The sequence below is a fragment of the Musa acuminata genome, chromosome BXJ2-1, assembly GCF_036884655.1.
Source record: "Musa acuminata AAA Group cultivar baxijiao chromosome BXJ2-1, Cavendish_Baxijiao_AAA, whole genome shotgun sequence".
NCBI classification, from domain to species: Eukaryota; Viridiplantae; Streptophyta; class Magnoliopsida; order Zingiberales; family Musaceae; genus Musa; species Musa acuminata.
The window spans coordinates 5,393,972-5,415,089 of NC_088338.1; the positions used below are offsets into that span (position 1 = coordinate 5,393,972).

The window sequence follows — 21,118 nt, forward strand, 5'->3', positions numbered from 1 at the left end:
AAAGATGATGGATGAAATGTTTACACTAATTCTGACTTTTCAATTTGAGGAGATACAAAAGTTATGCTCAAATTTATTGTAATTATCTTCTTCCTCAAAATTAGCTCGACAATTCTAAATTTAATTATCGTCTTCTAAATCTTTAATTACTAGCCGAGTAAAATCTTTTATATATGGAGGTAAAACCACTTTTATGTTTCCAATTAAATTAAAATCATCTACTCTAAGAAAATTAATATTATCTAAGTCGTAGTCTAAATCTTGTTTAATCCTAATATCTTTAATTGAGATATTTTCATTGTCTTCAAATTCTATGTTATATAATTTTTCTAATTTATCTTCATGAAAGGATATATACCTCTTTTATAAATATCTTCTAATATCAACCAAGTTTCTTTTCATGTTTTAGAGATTCATGAAATAATACTTTCATCTAGTATTGATTGAGAGAAAAGTTTCAATGCTTTTTTATTTTCTTCTTAGTTAAAAATAAACTTTTCTTTCTATTCTTCAAAGAATAACTTAAAATCTGTATTGCTTATCACATCTTTAAAACTATTCAAGATAATTGCTTTTAAACATTCTGACCCAAGAAAAAATTTTATCATATTTTTTTATCTTTAATATTTTTCCCATTAAATCTAGGTGATAATATTCAAAATAAATCATCATCCATGCTTTCAATCTTTTTTTTTTAAGTACTCAAATTTAAAATATGTTGATCTTTCTCTGCCAATTAATCAATGTTATAGTGATCTAGTAATTTTTCTCTCTTAAGAATTTTCTCTCCTCGAATTTTCTCTCTCCTTATATTTTCTCTTTAGAGTTTCTCTCTCTTCTAATTTTCTTTCTCTATGACTCTCTCTAACATCAAGGTTTCTCTCTCTAAAATGGTCATATTTCTCTTTAAATAATGTTATTTCTCTCTCGATAAATCTATTTCTCTCTCTAAGAGGATCTAATCAAAAGCTTTGATACCCTATTAGAAATAAAAAATCTTTAATATCATAATAGGAAATCTCTAGTAAGGGTGGTGGGCATTAAGAAATCATATAGGAGTATTTAGATGAATATAGAAATACTTCAAAACTCAAAAAAATCTTATTGGACATAAAACTTCAAATCTTTCAAACTCTATATCTAAGCATAAGCTCTACTTAATCTTTCCACCCAAATTGTATGCCTAAATAATACATGAGCTCCTTATAAAGGAGGGACTCAAAATTTTAACTTACGGTAAGGATTCCTAGTTTATCTAAAGACTCCTAAATAAAAAATATTATCTAATTACAAAGTTTAATTTATACTCCAACATCTATGTATTCAATCATTTTTTTAATTTTTGAATATTTTCTATTCTTTTCGATACTTTCTTTTATAATTTTTTGATACTCCTCGTGTTACTAAGAGATTTTCTAATATGGTATCAGAACTTCTACATTTCTAACACATGTCTCTTTTAAACACTTTTCATATTTTCTTAGAGAAAATACAAAACAAAAAAAATGATAGTTAAAAAAAATACACTCTTCAAATCCTTTACACAGAGTTTAATCTATTTCTAAAGTAATATTTATAGGATTTTTTTTTTTTTGACAAAAGTGAGTGGTGAAGACAAAATTTGATTGAATGGAAATGTCAAAGGGGAAAGTGTAAGTATGTCAATGAGGATCAATTCAGGAAAAGTTACATGATCATCGTAGATGCAATCTTATTGCACCAGCTATGGAATAGGAAGTAGATATCAGAATAGAAATCTCAAAGACAAACAAAGGAATCTGCTTCACATAATTAGTAATTGCCTGGTAGTCTCTACGAGCTAAAACTTCTGATACATTAGATGTAGTTCCTACCAAACATCATTGGCCTAATTAACAGTCATTTAGCATTAAAGAACAATCAATTACTACATTGTTATTGTATGAATCTCCAGTCATATGAGAATTATTTAATGGGCAATTTTGTTCACAGGAATAACACAATTCAGTAGCTAATTATTTATCTCTTCACATCTTCAACAAACTTCATGTTTTTATCCCAAGATGAGTGGATTCAGATCAGTGGAGTCCAGCAATGTGATCTGTCTTTTCGCCCTATGTTCTAAGATTTCACTATATATATATATATATATATATCATCTAAGGAGAAAGGGAACAAGATTAGATGTGCTAAAACAATGGATGAAATGATTGTGTTTGTTAGTGTGAGGGAAAAATACCATTAGCATTCTTGTTACCATAATGTGTTCTTGATTCATATAGGTGGAGTCATTCGGAGAGTATCTTCTACCAAGTTATTACTTGCATAAAAGATCAAGATAGGAAGGAGCTACTAGAGTTGGTCCCACCGATACTTAAGTTAGTATTGAGGTTTGATTTTTTTTTTTTCCGAGTTGTGGATGTGTTTTTATACTTGATCTTAAAAAAATAAAATATTCGATAAAAATTTTATAGGAGAGATGGTTTATAACCAACCGGAGTTGTCCCCTAAACTCTCGAAAATATTGTACAACAGAGATAATTTATAACTGACCTGAGCTATCCCTGGGCTTTCGAGAATATTCGTATAAATATTTCACAGGGGAGATAGTTCGTAATTGACCCGAGCTATCTTGAACTTTCAAAAATATTTCTATGAATATTTCGTAAGGGAGATAATTTGGTAACGAGTTGTTTCTTACACTCATGTCGACGTGGGTGTTAGATTGTCTAAGGTTTTTTCTTCCATGCGCTTTGCATAGTATTGACGTGATAGGATATATACCTGATTATATATTTATTATTAGTTGAAAAAAAATTGCATGAGTTTTTACAGAAAAGACCTCAGCCTAAAAAGAGAAAAAAAAGTGGTAGACCAACACATGTGGCAAAATGGATATGGTTTAGGCCCACCAGAAGATAAATAAAATCTATTATATGTACTACCGTATTATCCACGCTAAGGGTTCCTTGTGTGCTCAGCAACCTGTCTTATCCAGGAAAATAAAGACAACACACTTTTAATGATTCAGATACCACTTTACCCTTTCTCATCGATCATCAAGAAAAGTGTCATACTACCAAATTCAATTTGCACTGCCAACCACCGAGGAAAGCAGCAATTAATAGGGGAAAAAAGAAAAAGGAATGACAGCACAAAATTATACTCAACCAGGGTGACTCATTCATTAGTACTGGTTTAATTGTAGGAACTCTGGTTCTTGGACAAACTACTTATTTTATTGGACATGGACAAATTTGACCGCTACCATAGCAGCAACATAAACAATGCAACGAAGAAATCCACACCTATTCCTAATTATGCTGCCCTTCGATACTCGGGGGCAACTACGTATATTCTCTAAATTATATTCATATGCAAAGAGTTAACTTCGTATCAAAGAGAAGATGAATTAAAAAAATATTTAATTTAAAATCTTATAAGTAAATATTTCAACAAGTAATTGATGGACAATGTAAATTATAGATATATACTTCACAAGCTCTTAACGATTATGTGATGAAGGGTCTAAGGTAGTTCATCATAATCAAAAGTCATTACAAGTGTCCACATGATACTATTGCAGAATAAAACAACTGACCAGCCCTAGACAGTATCTCAAAAGCTCATCCAACATATGTCGCCCGAATAACTCTAGATTGTTGTATTGGCTGATACTTTGCTTCACTCTACGGAGCTAGAAACCTCCTAAATAGATGCCTAGATAGTCAATTTTTGGGCAAGTTTACACCTGCTTGACAATTGCACACAATGTTTACATGATTAAGATGCTCACAAAAACTAACAAAAATGGGATTGTCAAGACTACTGCAAGCCTTCTATATGCTGCATAAAGGATGAAATCGAATGACACGGATATACACAAACATTATATTGAATACCCTTTGTGTAGATTTATTTATGATATTCTCCTCCACTTATTCTATTGACATCCTCATCGATGTCTTTGCGAATGTTGCATCTCTTCACATTTATTGAATCTTCAATCTTCTGCCTTAGCTACAACTCACCTCCCTTAGCTTCCAACTGCTCTTCGTTAATGTTATTGAGTAGTCAAACTTTGATCCGTCATTGTTACTTCAACTCGCCACGAACTCTAACTCAAGTGTGGGGTTAATCAAGTTATGTTGAATTTTGTTGGTTCCTATGGTGCGCGTGAAGAGGAGGTGTGTGCAATGATTTAAGAAGTGTCTTCGTAACCCCTATCGTGTGGATCACCGCTAGAGAGGAGGACAGTTGACCTCCTTCATCCTCTCCCCCAGATTTGTAGGATTTCAAGGACATACGATCTCCCTAGGTAAAACACATCCCTTAACATGCATGGTTTTTTTGTTTTACAAGTTTTTACGTATCAATCTTCATGCGATGACAAGAAAATATTTTCTGTAGAAATATGAGATTTTTATTTTTGTTATTCCGTTACGCATATGATGTTGTCCCAAGTTTCCCAACACATTCATTTGAATGTTAATCTCAAATGCCCTCTCTTTTAAGCGACTCTTTTTCATATGTCTCTATGTCTGTTTTCCTCAAACGATCACACATGCTAACTGCCTTCAACGTAATCTTGTTAAGCCCTTCACATTTGTATGTAAGTGTTTTTAAGTATGCTTGTCCCGCTCTGATACTATTTATCACGAACTTAATTGGTTTTGCCTAAATCGTGCAACATGCTTGCATGTCCGTTCGGAAAAGATCAATCTCTCCAAAACCTCTTATGGTCTATTAAAAACTTGCAAAAGAGAAGACATGTTAAAAGAAACGTTTAACTCAGGATCCCATAAGTAGATATTTCAACAAATACTCGATAGACAATGCAAATTATAAACATATACTTTATCAGCTTCGAACGATCATATGATAAAGAGCCCAAGGTGATCCACCGAGGCCAAAACTCCCACAAGTGCTTACATTATATTGCTACGGAACAATGCAACGAACCAATCCTGAACACCACCCTAAGGCTCATCCAATCATGTGTCATCGGGGTAACTTGAAGATGTTGTGTTGGATGATACTTTGCACCAGTAAAGTTAAAAAAACTCAAAATGATTATTATATTACTTATTTTTAAATATTTTTACTTCTGACCGCACATAACCTAAAATTACAGACTAAGACGACCATAAAGTTAATCAAAATGAAACTGTGCCTATTACAAACCCTCGATATACTATACAAAAACATGAACAAAAAAATATATATATCAACATACACAATATCACATCAAACATAATTTATATAGATTTATTCGTGACAAAATATTGATCATCTTTTAATAATCCAGTATTGCAAGTCTCAAAATACCATATATTTCAGCAAACGGTGAACCCAAATGAAGGCCACCCAGCAACCGATTTATCTTCCTTATTTGCTTTAGTATGTACATTGTCTAAAGGAAGCACTGACATGATATTTAGCTTATAAAGTTAAGAGACAAGACCCCAGTTTCCTGCTTTATGTCAGGATCATGTACTTACTAGTCGCAGGAACGGAAACAATAAGCTGTACATACGAATGACTTTACCAGAAGAAATCATCAACGCCCACCGAAGACGATGGAGATGGATCATCTTCCTCTTGCATCTCCACCTCCGGTTCTGATGCAAACTCCGGAGACTCAATGTCAGAAAGGTTCTTTAGGTCGACGACTGATATCTCATCCAGGCGCCTCACCAAAAGGTCAGCTGCACGGAGTTCATAAACCGGGTGTTTACTTGCAACTGCCACACACTTCATACGGGCATCATGCGCTGCCTCCACAGTTGAATTAGAATTTCCAAACACGATGCACCGCTCCGGTATAAAATTAAGGAGCTGTGCAGCATAAACAAACATCTCCGGATCAGGTTTTCCTCTATACACATCCTCCGCTGCCACCATCACTTCAAAGAAGCTTCGCACACCGACAGCCTCAATTGCCTCCTGGAGGATCTTCCACGGTCGTGTGGACACCACAGCAAGTGGAATCTTGTGATTTGCAAGAGTAGTCATGAACTCCCGAGACCCACATCGGAGCTGATAGCATCCACCATTTCTTAGGCTTTGATGTATTTCCTCCTTCCGTGAGGCCAATCGTCTAAGCTCCGTAGAGTCTCGTGACCAGCAAAGAACCTCAGAGATTGCTTGCTCGTTCTTCATTCCTTCAATTCTCTTCAAAACAAAGGCCAGGGGTGGCGATCTTCCCTCTTCTCGAGATAACACCACCCAGGCTTGCTTCTCCAACTCAGGGTCATCTTCCACAATCACTCCTTCCAATTCAAGGATCACAGTGAACCACCCACAACCCATTCTTTTTTGACGGAGCAGCGGGTTGTGAATCATCGGGTCATCAGCCTTGTTCGCAGGAGGCCACAATCTACCAGGGCTTAGGCCTGTTGCATCAGTTGTGTAATCGAGATCATGAGCAATCCTCCGCCAGTCTTCTTTTGAAGGGTTCTTTTCCTTTGTCAGCTCCATCGCCAATGACCTGATGGTCGAACCAATTAACCGGTTGCATCGTTGCCTGGGAGTCGCAATGGAAGTAGAAGGGCCGATCGACAACCGCTGCCCCATAAATTCTGTGACGAGCAGGCTGCAGAAGTCGATCCGCCGCTTAAAGTTAACTTCTTTGGGAAAGGGCCTTCGGTCGAACAGGTGGTGACCGACAAGGGATGTGCTCACGCCGATGGTATCAACCATTGCGAAAAATTGGATTCTGCAAATGTAGCGAGATTAACCCTTTTGCTCCAAATAGTCCATAAAAAAAACAAGCAGCTTTTGGGACTAAAAGCCAAGCAACTTTTAGGGCCGAAACCAAACTCTTATCCGAAATAATCTGCAAGAAAGTTGCTTTATGCTTCAAATACTTCGATATATCTTAAATTCCTATATTGGCCTTCTTTCTCAATGAACTATCAAATCAAAGCACACGGTTTGCCGAAATAACGAAAAGATACAAAGAAGAAAAATGGAACAATAAGGGAATTTTGGATAACAGCAAAACTAACGATATATAATAAAAATCCAGAAAGCATTTGGGAATTACAGCAAGACAATCCCCGAAAGTAAATGTAAATCGCCCCAAGAACATCAAGCAATTGTGCAACAGAAACGAAAGCAGATCCTCGATTCTTCCGATCTACTTATTCGATCCGAATGGAACGATGAGGAGAAGGAGATTACCTGAAGAGGGACCGGGAACTTCGATGAGGGTCGGACGCCGGCGAGCGGGGGACGATCACCGCGGAGAAGAGCCGAAGAAGAAGGAAGCGGAGATCGGGGAGTTCCGTGCCGTCGAGTTATTATTCGGCTCCTGCACGCACGTGGGAAGTCACACTGCTGCGTCGGTCGTCGCGGCTGACCCGAACGGACACGCGTCCGGAAAGACAAGGTGTGAGACGTTGTGGTATCTCATCAGCTTTTGTGAGAGTTGCAGCTTTGCAACGTGTTGCTCATTCGTTACGTTCTACGAAACATAGAAAATTCTATGTTTTTGGCAAAAAAATAAATATGTAATTGATAAGATAATAATCATATTAAATACAAATTGTCTCCCTATATATATATATACTGGTTTAGCTGGATTGGAACTTTCATGCATGCATGGCAATAGACAACCAACCTTGTAGTGTTGATGAACCTGTTAGGTTCATTCGGACATTGAAGGCAAGAACACAACTCTTCGCTGAGAGAGAAATGATAAGAGGGAGGAACAGATTCATACTCTCTCTTGGCTGCTTCAGTCGCCAGATTCGACTTCCCATCGTTGTGGTCTCACTTCAGCGTCCGTGCTCCGATCTCAACCACGGACACAGCTCGCATCATTGCACAGGTCCAAACGTCCTGAGAACCAGAGAAGCTTTTGGATCGAGTCTCAGTCATGATGAGCATATGGTTGGTCCTCCGCGGCGACTAGCGTATGTGGAAGCGTGTCGGCATGAACTGCTCAATGACCGAAGAGCTGCAACGCCAGCCATTCAACACTTTCGGGTGTTTGATTCCTGCACGCGTTTCACAATGGCAAATCATGCTGCCATCTCAAAACACCTTAACAGATGTAGGACATGCATTCCAACGAGAAGAATACATTTGGGAGCTTGACATTATAAGGACTTACTACCTTTAGTTCCTGTCCCAACTATATGAGATCAATTTAGATTATGAGTATTTGTTTCTACTTAGGTCGTTCTCTCTCTTATCAGACCACAAATAATAATTGCTTAACATCTTTAGACTGCAAGCATATATCTATACCTCATCTTATCCTCATACAATTTATATTTCCTTTCATGAATAAATATATTTCTTTCATCTCGTTTATTAGAAACGATAACTCTATCATGCTCTTAAATACTATTTGCATTTGAGGAAGAAAACATTCAACATTGAGCATGTGAAAAACATCACAATACAAGAACTGAAGATATTGTAGTACGAGGGACTAAACAAGATAATGCAACAACAATACTGAAGAAAGAATTTAAGTTTATTATAGGTCTATTCTTGAGGGACATACCAACACACCCTAATTTTAGTAAATAGAAAACAAGGGACTTGCATGGTCATGAAGTTTGAAAGTCATGAAAGATATGATTGAGACATGATGTTGTCATAAATGGATCCAAATCCTTTTTATATAATATCTAATTATTTAATCAAGTAATTCTTATGTGGTGTGTCACGCATCTTTCCGAGAAAGAAATATGATTATGATTTAGCAGGAGTTGCGTAGCTAAAATAATGCTACATAAATGGCTCCTTTGAGTAGCTATCCGTTTTGGACGATGGAAGTACTTATATGATTTTGTTCTTTTGAAATATATAAACTTCAAAAAGCATCTATGAAGATAAGGGAGATTCTATGAAATTATGAGTTTTTGATTTTCATAAATCTCAACTAATATGAGACTAAATGGTCTTATCAAAAAGCTCCTCATAAGAAGAATGAAACAAGTAAGGTCACTAGACCAAAGATTTACTAGTATTTTCCTATCTAAAAAAGAAGAAGAAGTTTATTATAGATTTATTCTTCAGAGGGACGTACCAACAAACCCTAATTTTAGTGAATAGAAAACAAGGGACTTCCATGAAGTTTGCATTAAGGTGTGACTTTACGACCAATATGACTGAGACATGATGTTGCCATAAATGCTGCGTTGGGATCCAAATCCTTTTTGATATAATATTTAATTATTTGACCAAGTAATTCTTACGTGGTGTGTCATACATCTTTCTGAAATAGGAATTTGATTATGATTTAATAGGATTTGCATAGCTAAAATGATGCTGAATAAATGACTCCTTTGAGTAACTATCTGTTTTGGACTATGAGCGTACTTATACGGTTTCATCCTTTTGAAATACGTAAGCTTCAAAAAGTATCTATGAAGACAAGGGAGATCAGATAAAATTATGAGTCTTTGGTTTCCATATATCTCAATTAATAAGGGACTAAATGGTTTTATCATAAAGCTCCTCTATCTAAAGAAGAAGATGATGTAGAATTTACAAGGTCAGATGAACTAACCAACCTATTGGTAATAAAACAGATGACTTCAGTACTGATGAACACACACCGTCACTGGAAGTTGATGTGGTGCACAAGGGGCTATAAATAGCCTGGACGAGGTTCTTCGATCAGTTTGGAGACTCACTCCCGCTCTTTTCCCGCCCACCCAGCGTCAGCGATGAAGCCCTCCGTCCCCAAAATCCCGAGATGACCTCCGAGCCCAGCGAGCCATGGGGGCGGCCCAAGGAAACTTCTCGTCCTCTAAGCGATTCCTTGCTTCACCCGGTCTCTTCTTTCCCTTCCCTCGCTGTTCGTCCCGAAGTGATTGAGCTTTGTCTTCTCAGCCGTTCTAGGGAAGATGATTCCCACCGATTCTCAAGATCTGGTCCATTCCTCGCCGGAGGCAAGTAGCATCGTCGAAGATCCACCGGTTGTGAGATCGAGATCATAATCTTTGTTCGGTTATTCAATGCTAAGCAGAGAACTCCGATCTCGCCGCCCTTGCCGCTTCCTTGAGGTGGAGGAACACGGATAACACAGATCCGACGAGATCTCCTGAAGAAGGCAGCGGCACAGGAGGAGGAGGAGGAGACCAATCAATTTGGTGGATCGGCTACGAGAGGCTCTTCTCGACGTGAGGAAGCCGACGGTTGCGAGTGAGTTGGCGATCGGGGATGTTGGCGATGATCCGTGTGACGAAAATGGACGGCAGGATTCGACACTTCTGGCCGAGAGTACGGATCGTGATCGTTCGTTTCCTGATCGTGCTGGTGCCGCTCACGGAGCTCGGCGGTGTTGATCCGATTTCTGCGGCCTGCCTTCCCCTACTTGAAGTTGAAGGTAACCTAGCACGTCGTCTCCACCGTATGATGTACGTACATACTTCCTCTACTTTCTTATGCTGTACTCTTGTATAGTCTACGATGTACATGTTTCCGTTTTCTTCTTTCTTGGATCAGTCTCCATAACGGAAGCACTAAGTAGTTTCGGACTAAGACTTTCCTCTTCCGTTATGCTTGCAGTTATAGGAGTGAAGACCTTTAAGCTGCGTTGCAGACTTGCTGCTGGTACTGCGGTACATGATTGCAACGAGATGAGGTAATCCTGTGGACTTGATATATGTGGCATTCGCCGAAAACGATGTGATATTGGGATTTTAATGGAATTACCGATTCTTATCGGTGGTCGCATTTGTCCCAAAAATATCACGTGGTACAATAACATAAAATCATGCTACAATTATAGATTTTTTTAATTAATCGTCTTAAAATCTTAGACTCGAATCCCATCTTAATCATTTTATTTTAAAAAAAATACTTAAATTGCTCAAACTTTATCTTATATGAACAAAATGTTATGAGAATCAAGTGATGATTTCTTAAAAAATGAATAACAAGATAGAGGCCTCTTGATAAGTATAAGAAATATATTTGATAGTGATGTACAAAGGTTAAGAATTTAAAATATCATTCAATAAATTTTAAAAATATCAATCGGCTTAATTAGTAAGAAGTTTTATGGTGGATAGTAAGATATTGAGATCAAATATATCATTGTAACATTCTATCATTTAAAAAAAAAAAAGATTTTAAGAATGATATGCATGATTTTGGGAATTCTATGTAAAAGATTGAAGCACATGATAATAACAACAACAAATATACATGATATAACATATTTTTCTCTTGGATTTAAGCTATACATGTGGAATTAGTAACTTCGAAACATTGCGCCATGCAAGAAAAAACACGATAGAGATGAGCTCATAACCACATCAGCATCAAATCTTAACGGTTTGATCCTTGAATAGGTCTGATCTAGAGAATGTTCTCCCCAATAAAATATGGATAAAGAAACATGTATAAATAGATATTATTAAATTTAAACTCACTTTAAAATTTTTGATTAACTTGAGCATTGAATAAGCCTTATCTTAAGTGGTTACTATTTAAACCTCTTTTTATTATTCATAACTCCTTTACCATTTATTTTTTAAAACAATAAAATAATAATTTATTATTCACAACAATTTTATTTTCATTTTTATCCTCTTCTTTCCTTTTTTTTTTCCTTCCCTACAGCCCTCGCCTGTTGCCAACACTCCTCACTCAAAAGATGATATATTCTAGGCTTTTTCAAATCATCCTGAAAAATATCATTTTCTGAATATTTTACAATGCTAAGAGGATACTCTAAACAATTTGCAAAAGTCATATTCATGACATCCTTTACGTTAATATAACTAATCCAAAAAATGATGTCTTCTAAGTTATTATAGAATATATAACTTTAAAAATGTAATACATTTTATGGATTGAACATTTATATCATTAATTTTTACTAACATATGAATAAAAGAAAATAGTTAATATTATATTTTTTATATATTAAAAATAGAATATTTAAAATATTGATCCAAACATTCTATAATTGTCCGAAAGATGATATATTTGGTATTTTCAAATCGCCAAAGAAGAGGCCATATTTATAGTATTTTATAAATTCCTATAAGATAATACTCTGGGTAGTTTGTAGAGGCTAAGAATATAATCTCTTATGGGTCAATCTTACTAATCGAAAAGGTGATATTTTTGAGTTATTATAAATCTATATTATTGTAAAAATATTAAATCATATAAATAAATATAAAAAATATTTCTTGCCTCCTCCTTTTTAATTTTTAGATCATCTTATTTTACCATTTAGTTTTCCTATTATTTTACGTCACTTCCAACGACTGGGAAGAGAAGTAAGAGAGGAGGAGAAGAAAAATGAGAAGAAAGAAAAAAAGAGAAAAAAAAGGTTCGGAAGGAGTGAAAAAATTTTATTAGTATTAGTATTAAATTATATATATATATATATATATATATATATATATATATATATATATATATATATATATATATATATATATATGGAAAGAGATAATTTAAAAATATTTAAAGTTCAGGAAGCTCCCTTATATATATATATATATATATATATATATATATGGGGGAATCAGAGGTCTCCCTAGGCAACTATTCGAAGAGTTTAACTTGATATATTTCAGTTCACATCTAATATTCGGATTTTGGATACTATAAGATTAAAAAAAAACGTCAGGTCAGCTAAAAATATATTTATGTTTGAAGATAAATTCAACATAATAATAGGAGCATGGGCATATTAAAGGCTTATTAGTTAAATCATTCTTATTTGGACCCTGTTCCTTCTTTGTATTTAGACAGAAGGGTACTGCCCAGTGGCATTTTCGTGAATCATGGTCACCGACTCGCGCCGGTTCAGTCAACTCGTGCACCGCCCGAGTTCGTCATACTTTTCACGCTTAAGGCACACTCGCAGGAAGACCCACTCGTTCACCCTTAAGGGTCGTCGCAGATGCAGTATCGTCCGTGTGGTTGCAGGTGTGAGGTGCAGTAGCTTTACCACGTCAAATTCAGGTACGTTTACCAAATAAAAAAAAGCTTGCGACTTGTAATATTTGTAACATTTGGGCCTTTTCCCTTTAATCGTCCCTTTCCCCACATCGCCGGTTCCCCGCCCAAAGCTCACGTTTCCCGTTCAGTAGCGGTCATCGGAATGGGGAAGCGCCGGGTCGCGCAGGTCTCAGACGACGACGAGGAAGAGCCACGGCGCCGAGAAGATGCGGACCGGGACGGCGACCGGAAGAGCAAGAGGAAGAAGAAGCTTCGAGTGGACGAGGAAGACGAGGAAGAGGGCCAGAGCAGCAGCCAGTCAAAGAAGGGCGGCGTCGGCGGCCGTAGCAGCAGAGGGGGCAAAGGCCGCGTCGAAGAAAGGGAGGACGAGGAAGAGGAGGAGGAGGCGGCGGCGGCGGAGGTCCAGGAGGATGCGAAGCCGATTGGGGACGTGGTTAGGGTTTCCGGGAAGGGGCGTAGGAAGAAGACGCATTACTCCTCTTTTGAGTACGATGGCAACGTCTTCGAGCTCGTAAGCTTTTCGATTATTTCATCTATTTGCGAGGCCTCGGTTTTGTTGTTCCTAATTATAGATTGGGGTTCTTTGATACCGCATGCAGGAGGATCCTGTTTTGCTAACACCCGAAGATAACAAGACAAAGCCTTATGTCGCCATCATCAAGGTGATTTATACTCTTTTTGGTTTTGAAGCTGAATGAATCACTATGTGAAGTGAGATTATATGTGGAAACACAAATCCTAACACATGAGAAATTGAGAATTGAATCCAGGCATTCTCCTACTTGTAGGGCTACGATGAAAAGTCTCAGTGATTGCCGTTTGTTATTGCATTATTTGTAATTTTTGCCTGTAATGTTAAGATATTAAAATCGACTCTGGTGTAACTTACATATGGATCTTTTTAACCTCTTTCTACCAAGTGCTGTTATCTGGCACTTCTTTTTTCTTCTTGTTATCTGATATGCCACGGCCTCTTTTTTTTTTTCTTGGACAAACTTGGAAATAGAATGGTTGAGCACCAAGTTTTATTTACTAAAATAGATAATTGTCTTACTGTAAATTTATTAGTATTCGATAGTCGATACAATAAAAGAAGATGGAAACAAAGGAGAGGAGAGGATTATTGTTGGAGATCATTTTGGAGTCTGAAGAGGAGCCAACCAACTTGTGCCGCTCAAGGCAAGGTGTGGTTAGCCCTGATTGTAGTCTTGGTCCCTAATTGGATTCTTTTTAATCTAGCCATTTATAGATATGATGATTGCAACTCATTGGCTTATGTATTGATTTCTATTCAACAATACGCCTTTTGAAATTCTCTTTAATCTCTTCCTTTTTTCATCCCCTTACCCTTCTTCTTTATCCCTTGAAGTATATGTTCTTATGTTAAAGAAAGAAGACACTCGAGAAGAGATGGTAACCAAATCATTTGGGTAAAGTAATAAAATAGTACTTTTTACAAGCATGATTCCTGAATGTTGTGTAAATTGTCTTCATCAGTATGCCTTTTGTGTCTTCTATTTGCATCTCTTTGTGTCCTTTCTTTCAATATTTTATAAAGATGGAAGAAAATGTTAAATCTTGATTAAATGCTGACGCTAACCAGGGTTTCATAATATTAAAGTTCCTTTTTGGGATTATGTTGACACCCTTTTATTCTAAAAATAGAAAAAAAGGGCAACTCAAATGGTTGTTAAAAAAATGTAAAGAACCTTTTAGTTTGTCACAGAGGTTGAGTCTTGGCATCTCGTGAAGGCTGCTCTTTTTTCCACATGACTAGTGTTTGAGTCATAGTAATAATCTCTTTGCTTACAGAGGTAATAATGCATATATTGATTTTTCCTAGACTCCACATTAGTAGGATCCTTGTGCACTAGGTTCCAGTTTTCCTTTAATTTGCCAAATGTGATCTGCATTGTTTTTATTTTGGGAAAGCGCTGTGCTAGTTGTTAATTGTTATCGAGGCACTTACAATTCATTTTTGCCATCATGTTCTTGATTCTGGCTATGTTGTATCACTGGATTGTTTTTTGAGGTCATGTACACCTAATACACCTATAACTGCTAGGTCGGAGTGGTACTGTTGGTTTTCTGGATTTGACTCTTTTGTCGTGTATATGGCAGCACCATTTGATCACAACTCGGAGACACACACACAAGATGAAGTGTATTTTACTGTTATACACGAATCCTCTTTTTTTAATCGAAAAGCATCAGCCTGCATCTGTTATATTGTTGTCAGTTCTGCATTTTTTTTTTCCTTCTCAAGTTACCTGAGAATCTTTTGGTTGAGGTCATGGTAGTCAACTTTAATTTTCTTTTAACTGATAGTATTATGTAGCAGGACATTACACAAGATGTAGATGGTAATGTGTGGGTTACGGGGCAATGGTTTTACCGTCCTGAAGAAGCGGAGAAAAAGGGAGGTGGAAACTGGGAAGCACGGGATACCAGACAACTCTTTTACAGTTTCCACCTTGATGAAGTGCCGGCTGAATCAGTGATGCACAAGTGTGTTGTCCATTTTGTTCCCTTAAGCAAGAAGCTGCCACTTCGTCAACAGTTTCCAGGTTTTATTGTGCAAAATGTTTATGACACTGTTGAGAAAAAGCTTTGGAAGTTAACTGACAAAGATTACGAGGACACAAAACAACATGAGATAGATCTTCTTGTTCAGAAGACACGAGAACGTTTAGGAGAACTCCAAGATATTGAATCTGAAGAAGTGCCTCCTGATAATTCTGATCAGTCGGCAAATAGACGGTGTCTCAGAAGGAAGGGTGTGAACCCTATTGATGTCTCAAAATCTGATGATGCAACAAAAATTGAACATCAGATGAAAGCAGAGACACCAGGAAGTTGTACAAGTTATGATTCAGAGTACAAAACCATTTTAGCAAAATTCAAAGCATTGACCGGTGATTCATATCGTGATAGGTGGTTGGACAAACTTTTACAAGGAATCAAAGTAGCATGTGTCTCAAAAGATTCTGTGTCGTCTGATGATAAGAAAATGGAAGCTTCTGTTAATTTGGATAAAAACATGAATGGTAACAATGAAACAGGAACTTCTACAGAACCCAAAGAAAACATCCCTGATGTAAGTGTTCTTAGTTTCTGCTAATCCTAGTTCTTTCGATAAGCATAACTCGCATTTTTGATATATGGTTGATCATCATGTATAGATTTTGTGGAAGGTTCCATTAGTAATATTATATATTTAGTTAAGTTTGAGATTTTTTTTACAATTATGACATTATGTTAAAGTTATCATAATCAACAGTTAGATTAATTTTTGAGATTTATGATAAACAGTTGAACTGTTACTGTAGTATAGAACTCCAATATATGAATATATTGTAGTCATGTATCCTTTGCTGTTGGTCGTAAAGGTTGTACATAGGAATGGTACCTTTTCTGTCAAATACATAACATGACATTTCGATTTATCACATATTTCACAAATATTGTAATCTCCTATTTTTGTCATTATGCTGTTTTGTGCAATGCTGGCAAACGATGCATTTAGCCAACCCAAAATAATTGAAACATTATGGCTTGTTGATGTTATTGCTGCTGTTCTTTTTTTCTGGATTTTTGAGTTATTTCCATTTTTTTTCTGAAACTAGAGTCATGCATAACATTATATTGTCGAGGTTTTCTAATAAAAAGTTTCTAATTCAGTTTTCCTCTTATCTAATTATTGTTTTGTAGGCTGGTGAAAGCATTTGTTGGCCAGATGCAGCTGTCCAGGCTATAACTGCTCTTGAGAGAGCTACGCACGAGACCCTTGGTTCGGATTTCCAGAAATATAATCAGAAAATGAGACAGTTAGATTTCAATCTGAAGGTATAGAAAGTCTCATCTTATTTTGCTGTTGCTTTTACTATTGTCCTGATGTTACAAAAGTATTGAAGATATGCTGCATAGCTGATATGCTATGGCATAATAGCATAACAAATAATGTGTTTTTGTTGCTTTGGGTCCATTTAGTTTGTAGAAGTGGTTTTAAGTTGTCAAATAAGTTTTTGTGTAATGGTACCTTGTTTATGTTGCTTTTCTTGGAGCTATTCAATTGTTAAGATTTAGAAGTTTGGGGTTGAGATTAATTGGACCGGGCAATCAGAAGTGAGGTTTCAGTTGCAAATGAGATGGAAAAGAATAAATAATTAGAAAAATGCGTAACAATATCTTGAGCTTGAAAACAGATCATGTCCCCGCAGTATTGTAGGGGACCTAGGGCACCTATGGCTAGTTTCATTTTGGACTAGCTGATTTCTAGAACCTTCTATGTTATACTGTACTAAACAGTAGTATGCTATGTAGTTTGAAAATTATTACACATTTACATATTGTATTTGAGCAATTGCTGTTCTGTCACAGTTGTCATTTAATTACATTTTTTGTTACATCCTTTTATAGCTAGCTGATATGAAAAGAGGTGAACTTGATCTTATAAAAAAAGCTAGATGTGATACAACATTTGATTTTCTTCGTGTAAAAAAGGTCGAATACAATGCATGATGCTCTCGTAAATGCAAGATTTTGGGTGAGAATCAATGAACACATTCTTTCTCTTACAAATCAAGATATTGCTTTTGTGTGTCATACCCTAGTCATCCAAGCTTTAAAGGAGAAACCTTAGTGTTGTATTAAAGGCACACCCTCATTTGATTTCCTTTTTAACTCTTGCATAACCATTTTTTTAGTTTTAGTATTAAAAATCAAGGAAGAGCCTGAATCAGGCAACATGACATGGGAATTGGTAATATGAGAAAACATTAGACATTCCTCTTATATAACTTGCTTCCAATTTAATTTTCTTTTTTTCATAATATAACATTCTAGAACTACAAAATTTAGACTTACCTCTTTCATCTTGAAATATCATTCATATTCATCAAAGAAGCAGGTTCAAGTATGTTCCTGCAGCTGCCTTCAATTTTCTTTTTTTCTTTAAAGCTTACAGAAGCGAGTCATTGAGTTACATTAGAATGATATTGATGGTCTTGTGACTCTTGTCAACCTGGACAAATGTTTATGATATTTTTAGCGTTGAATGCTTACATTATAATAGGAGGTTTTAGACACATATAATGAGTTTATGTCAGACCATATATTTACCAGTTCATGTAGTCATTTAAAGCTTCAAAGTGCTTTGAAAAATTTTAGAAGACCTAGGACTCCTGGCTACAGTAAAAGATGAAGGCATATCATTTGAATTAGAAGAGAGAGAAGATAGGAGTTTCATATTTCTGCCTGCCTTTCTATTCTTTTGGTGTCACATTGAAGTATTCTGTACCTGTTTATCCAAGACTTAATTTTGCTTGATCTGTAATTGCTTAGAATAATTTAAGGAGAGACCAATTGTGAAGAGCTAAAGCTATTAGACATTTCAATCTTTCTTCTATTTCATTACTTTTCTTCTCTCTGTCACTTTTTTCTTTCTGCTTTTATCCTTTTTCTATATCCCCCATCTTCCTATTTTGTCACTTATTTTCTTTACAATTATAATTGGACCTTTAATTTTTGTATGCACCGAACATCAATTTACCTGCGAGTTTGAAGAAAGAATTACCCTGCTATTGAATTAACCAGAAGGGAGTACAATTTAGAGGTGGTCATAGTTTTTGGTCTTGTTTGAAGTGAAGTTGCCAAACATTTCATCAGAATTGGTGTTTGCTAGTACCAAACTGAAATTTGATGTATTTAAAGCAACTTCTCATAATTTCAGATGGTTTCAGGTTGATTTGCAGAAGTCAACCCATTCTTGGTGGACTTTATATTAAGATGTCATGATCCAAGCTTGGTGCATGTTACTGAAGTATAACAATATTCAGACTCTTGAATTGATGAAAATTGTTAAGAAGGCACTTGACCTGATTACACATACTTTACATCACTCGTCAGGAGTATTATTTAGTTAATTTTGTATCATTATCTTTTTTTTTTCTCTATGTGTGTATTTTTTTTTTCTTGCTTATGATGTATAATGTTGGATTTTTTTCTGCTATTTAATTTTAAATTCTATTTTTTCTATGATTTTGTGCAATGTGAATTCTGATAGGTTGTTGTAATCTTTGGTTTGAGAAATAGGTTTATACATCCTAATCTGATTGTGCAGAATGGTGCTGTATTAGCTAGACGTTTGCTGAATAAAGAGTTGGACCCTGTGACGGTTTTATCCATGTCTCCCAATGAGCTAAAGGTCTGTCTCCTATTCCAGACAGTTGTTTTAGATTTCTTTGGTAGTTGATATTCTTCTGCCTATGCAATATTCCTATTTCTAAGTATCACTTGTGCCTTTTAGGCCGATGAAGGCTTAGATTGAGTATGTATACATTTTTCATGTGAAGTTTGCATGTTTGAACATTTATATATATGGCAACCAATTATTAATTTTGTCGAGGCAAAATCGTTAGTGATTTTTCTTAACAAAGAATGATGAAATTGTTCCATTAGATCAACATGATGCATCTGTAAAGCATGGAGTGTGAATTTAATGTCCATTAGTGAAATTGAAGAATTTATATCTATTAAATATTTGCTGGTCAATTGTCTTGCTTTTTCCCACCAGCCGTTGGTCTTGTTATTGTGTTCCATGTATGTGAAGTTCGTTAACCGACTGATTCTTGAGCATTTCAGGATGGTTTGACTGCACAAGAAAAAGCACCAAAAGAACCTGAAGAGTCAAAACAGCTGCAGGTAAAACTTTATTCTCTCTCTTTCTATCTCTTTGGCATGCAAAGTGATCAGTGATGATGCTGATACAAAATTGATCTATATCAGAAGAGATATGTATATAGCATAATAAAAGATTTCCGATTCAAGTTAATGTGAGGTTATGGGCTATTATTAACAGTTGAGGTACCACAAGTAGCCCTTGGGCCATGAGTTGGTAAAAGAACCATTCCTTCTATTTGTTCAATATGTGCTTACTTCATTTGCCCCACCAGATGACTGATGCACGATGTTCAAGATGCACTGAGAAGAAAGTAGGTGTTGCAGACATTATTCAAGCTGGTGGTCACGGGGATCGATATCAGGTCAGTGAGCATATATTGTATCTGTTTTTACTTGGGTTGTTCTTTCTGCTTTTGACTTGTACTCGAAGTAAACTAGGCGAACCAGCAATCATTTTGATCCAAAAATAAAATTTAGGCTGCTGAATAATTTGCTTATATAGGTTGATAGCCAGCATGAAATATTTTGGTTGATCTTTGTTTCTTTAGAGTTAAGAATGATAAGAATATGTCATTTGATGAGTCTACAATATACTTGATGCTGATGTTTAAGGGATGGAATATCTAAGTTTGTTATGATAGTAAACTCCGTGGTAAAGTAATTGATGCGAAACTGTTTGCGGTAGTTAGACACTGTGAAAGCAAATCCTGAAGAAGTGTTTTGAGTAGTAAGACACAGAAAAACACCTTAAAACCGCATGTCTAGTTTGTTATATAACTACTGAAATGTCACTGAGGGAAGTGTCAGAAATTGTTCACCCAGCAGACTTTTGGGTTAAGAGGATTTTAGTTCATGGTAATAAGCTATAAGCTTCACCTCTGGTGTGGTTTGGGTGCCAAAGGTTTACCGAGTTCACTGACACCATCATACTAAGCATAAGTCATGTTCCTGAACTCTTGTTTTATATGCATATTCTAGTTGTGAAATGTGGTGTTCTAATCTCTTATGCTAAAATAAACCAGCTGGAGTGTATTGCCTGTGGGTATACGTGGTATGCATCTCGAGATGCCATCTCATCACTCACCATTGATGCTCCAAGTGTAGCTGGAAATGTGGGTGCTGCCCCTTGGGCCACTGCCAAATTCGATGCTGTCGAGAAGTCATTGGTGAGCCCCCGGGAATCTGAAAAGCCGGCCACCGATCTATTTCAGAAGTCTACCGCAGCTTATATGCCTGTGCTCGAAACCCAGAGATCATTCAACAGATCAAAGACTGAAGATGCTTCTGCCCCTGCTGGTCACCGTGAGTAGACTATAGGAGGAACTCTAGTGCTAAGTTACGTTTTCGTTTTTTGTTCAAAGGTCAAAGTTTCATCGATGGTTGGTAGGATTTTTTGTAAAGTTTTCTGTTAATTAAATTAATAGGATTTATTGTTATCTTGTTCGGCTATCTTTGTTTTTACTAATATATCAAATGATCAACGCCGTCAATTTCTCTGGTTGTTTCA

The 21,118-nt window shown here is 36.1% G+C and overlaps 2 protein-coding genes across 2 annotated transcripts; one reads left to right on the plus strand and one right to left on the minus strand.

Moving 5' to 3' along the window:
* Nucleotides 1-5,336: 5,336 nt before the first annotated feature.
* On the minus strand, nt 5,337-7,759 carry LOC135584078 (5-amino-6-(5-phospho-D-ribitylamino)uracil phosphatase, chloroplastic-like). The gene is made up of 3 exons (XM_065092622.1): nt 7,604-7,759; nt 7,165-7,466; nt 5,337-6,697 (listed from the first exon to the last, which is right to left on the minus strand). The coding sequence occupies exon 3, from the start codon at nt 6,679-6,681 to the stop codon at nt 5,524-5,526; it is 1,158 nt and encodes a 385-aa protein (XP_064948694.1). The 5' UTR covers nt 6,682-6,697; nt 7,165-7,466; nt 7,604-7,759; the 3' UTR covers nt 5,337-5,523.
* Nucleotides 7,760-12,982: 5,223 nt separating this feature from the next.
* On the plus strand, nt 12,983-21,118 carry LOC135598582 (protein REPRESSOR OF VERNALIZATION 1-like). Its single transcript, XM_065092623.1, has 8 exons — nt 12,983-13,441; nt 13,530-13,592; nt 15,272-16,027; nt 16,642-16,776; nt 19,052-19,135; nt 19,573-19,632; nt 19,884-19,973; nt 20,634-21,118. The coding sequence occupies exons 1-8, from the start codon at nt 13,073-13,075 to the stop codon at nt 20,919-20,921; spliced, it is 1,845 nt and encodes a 614-aa protein (XP_064948695.1). The 5' UTR covers nt 12,983-13,072; the 3' UTR covers nt 20,922-21,118.

Excerpts from the sequence above, each read along its gene's own strand:
- LOC135598582 (XM_065092623.1), top strand. The coding sequence starts at position 13,073 with ATGGGGAAGCGCCGGGTCGCGCAGGTCTCAGACGACGACGAGGAAGAG. Across the intron at positions 13,593-15,271 it reads CTTATGTCGCCATCATCAAG|GACATTACACAAGATGTAGA; the intron begins GTGATTTATACT and ends ATTATGTAGCAG. Across the intron at positions 19,136-19,572 it reads TGTCTCCCAATGAGCTAAAG|GATGGTTTGACTGCACAAGA; the intron begins GTCTGTCTCCTA and ends TGAGCATTTCAG.
- LOC135584078 (XM_065092622.1), bottom strand. The coding sequence starts at position 6,681 with ATGGTTGATACCATCGGCGTGAGCACATCCCTTGTCGGTCACCACCTG.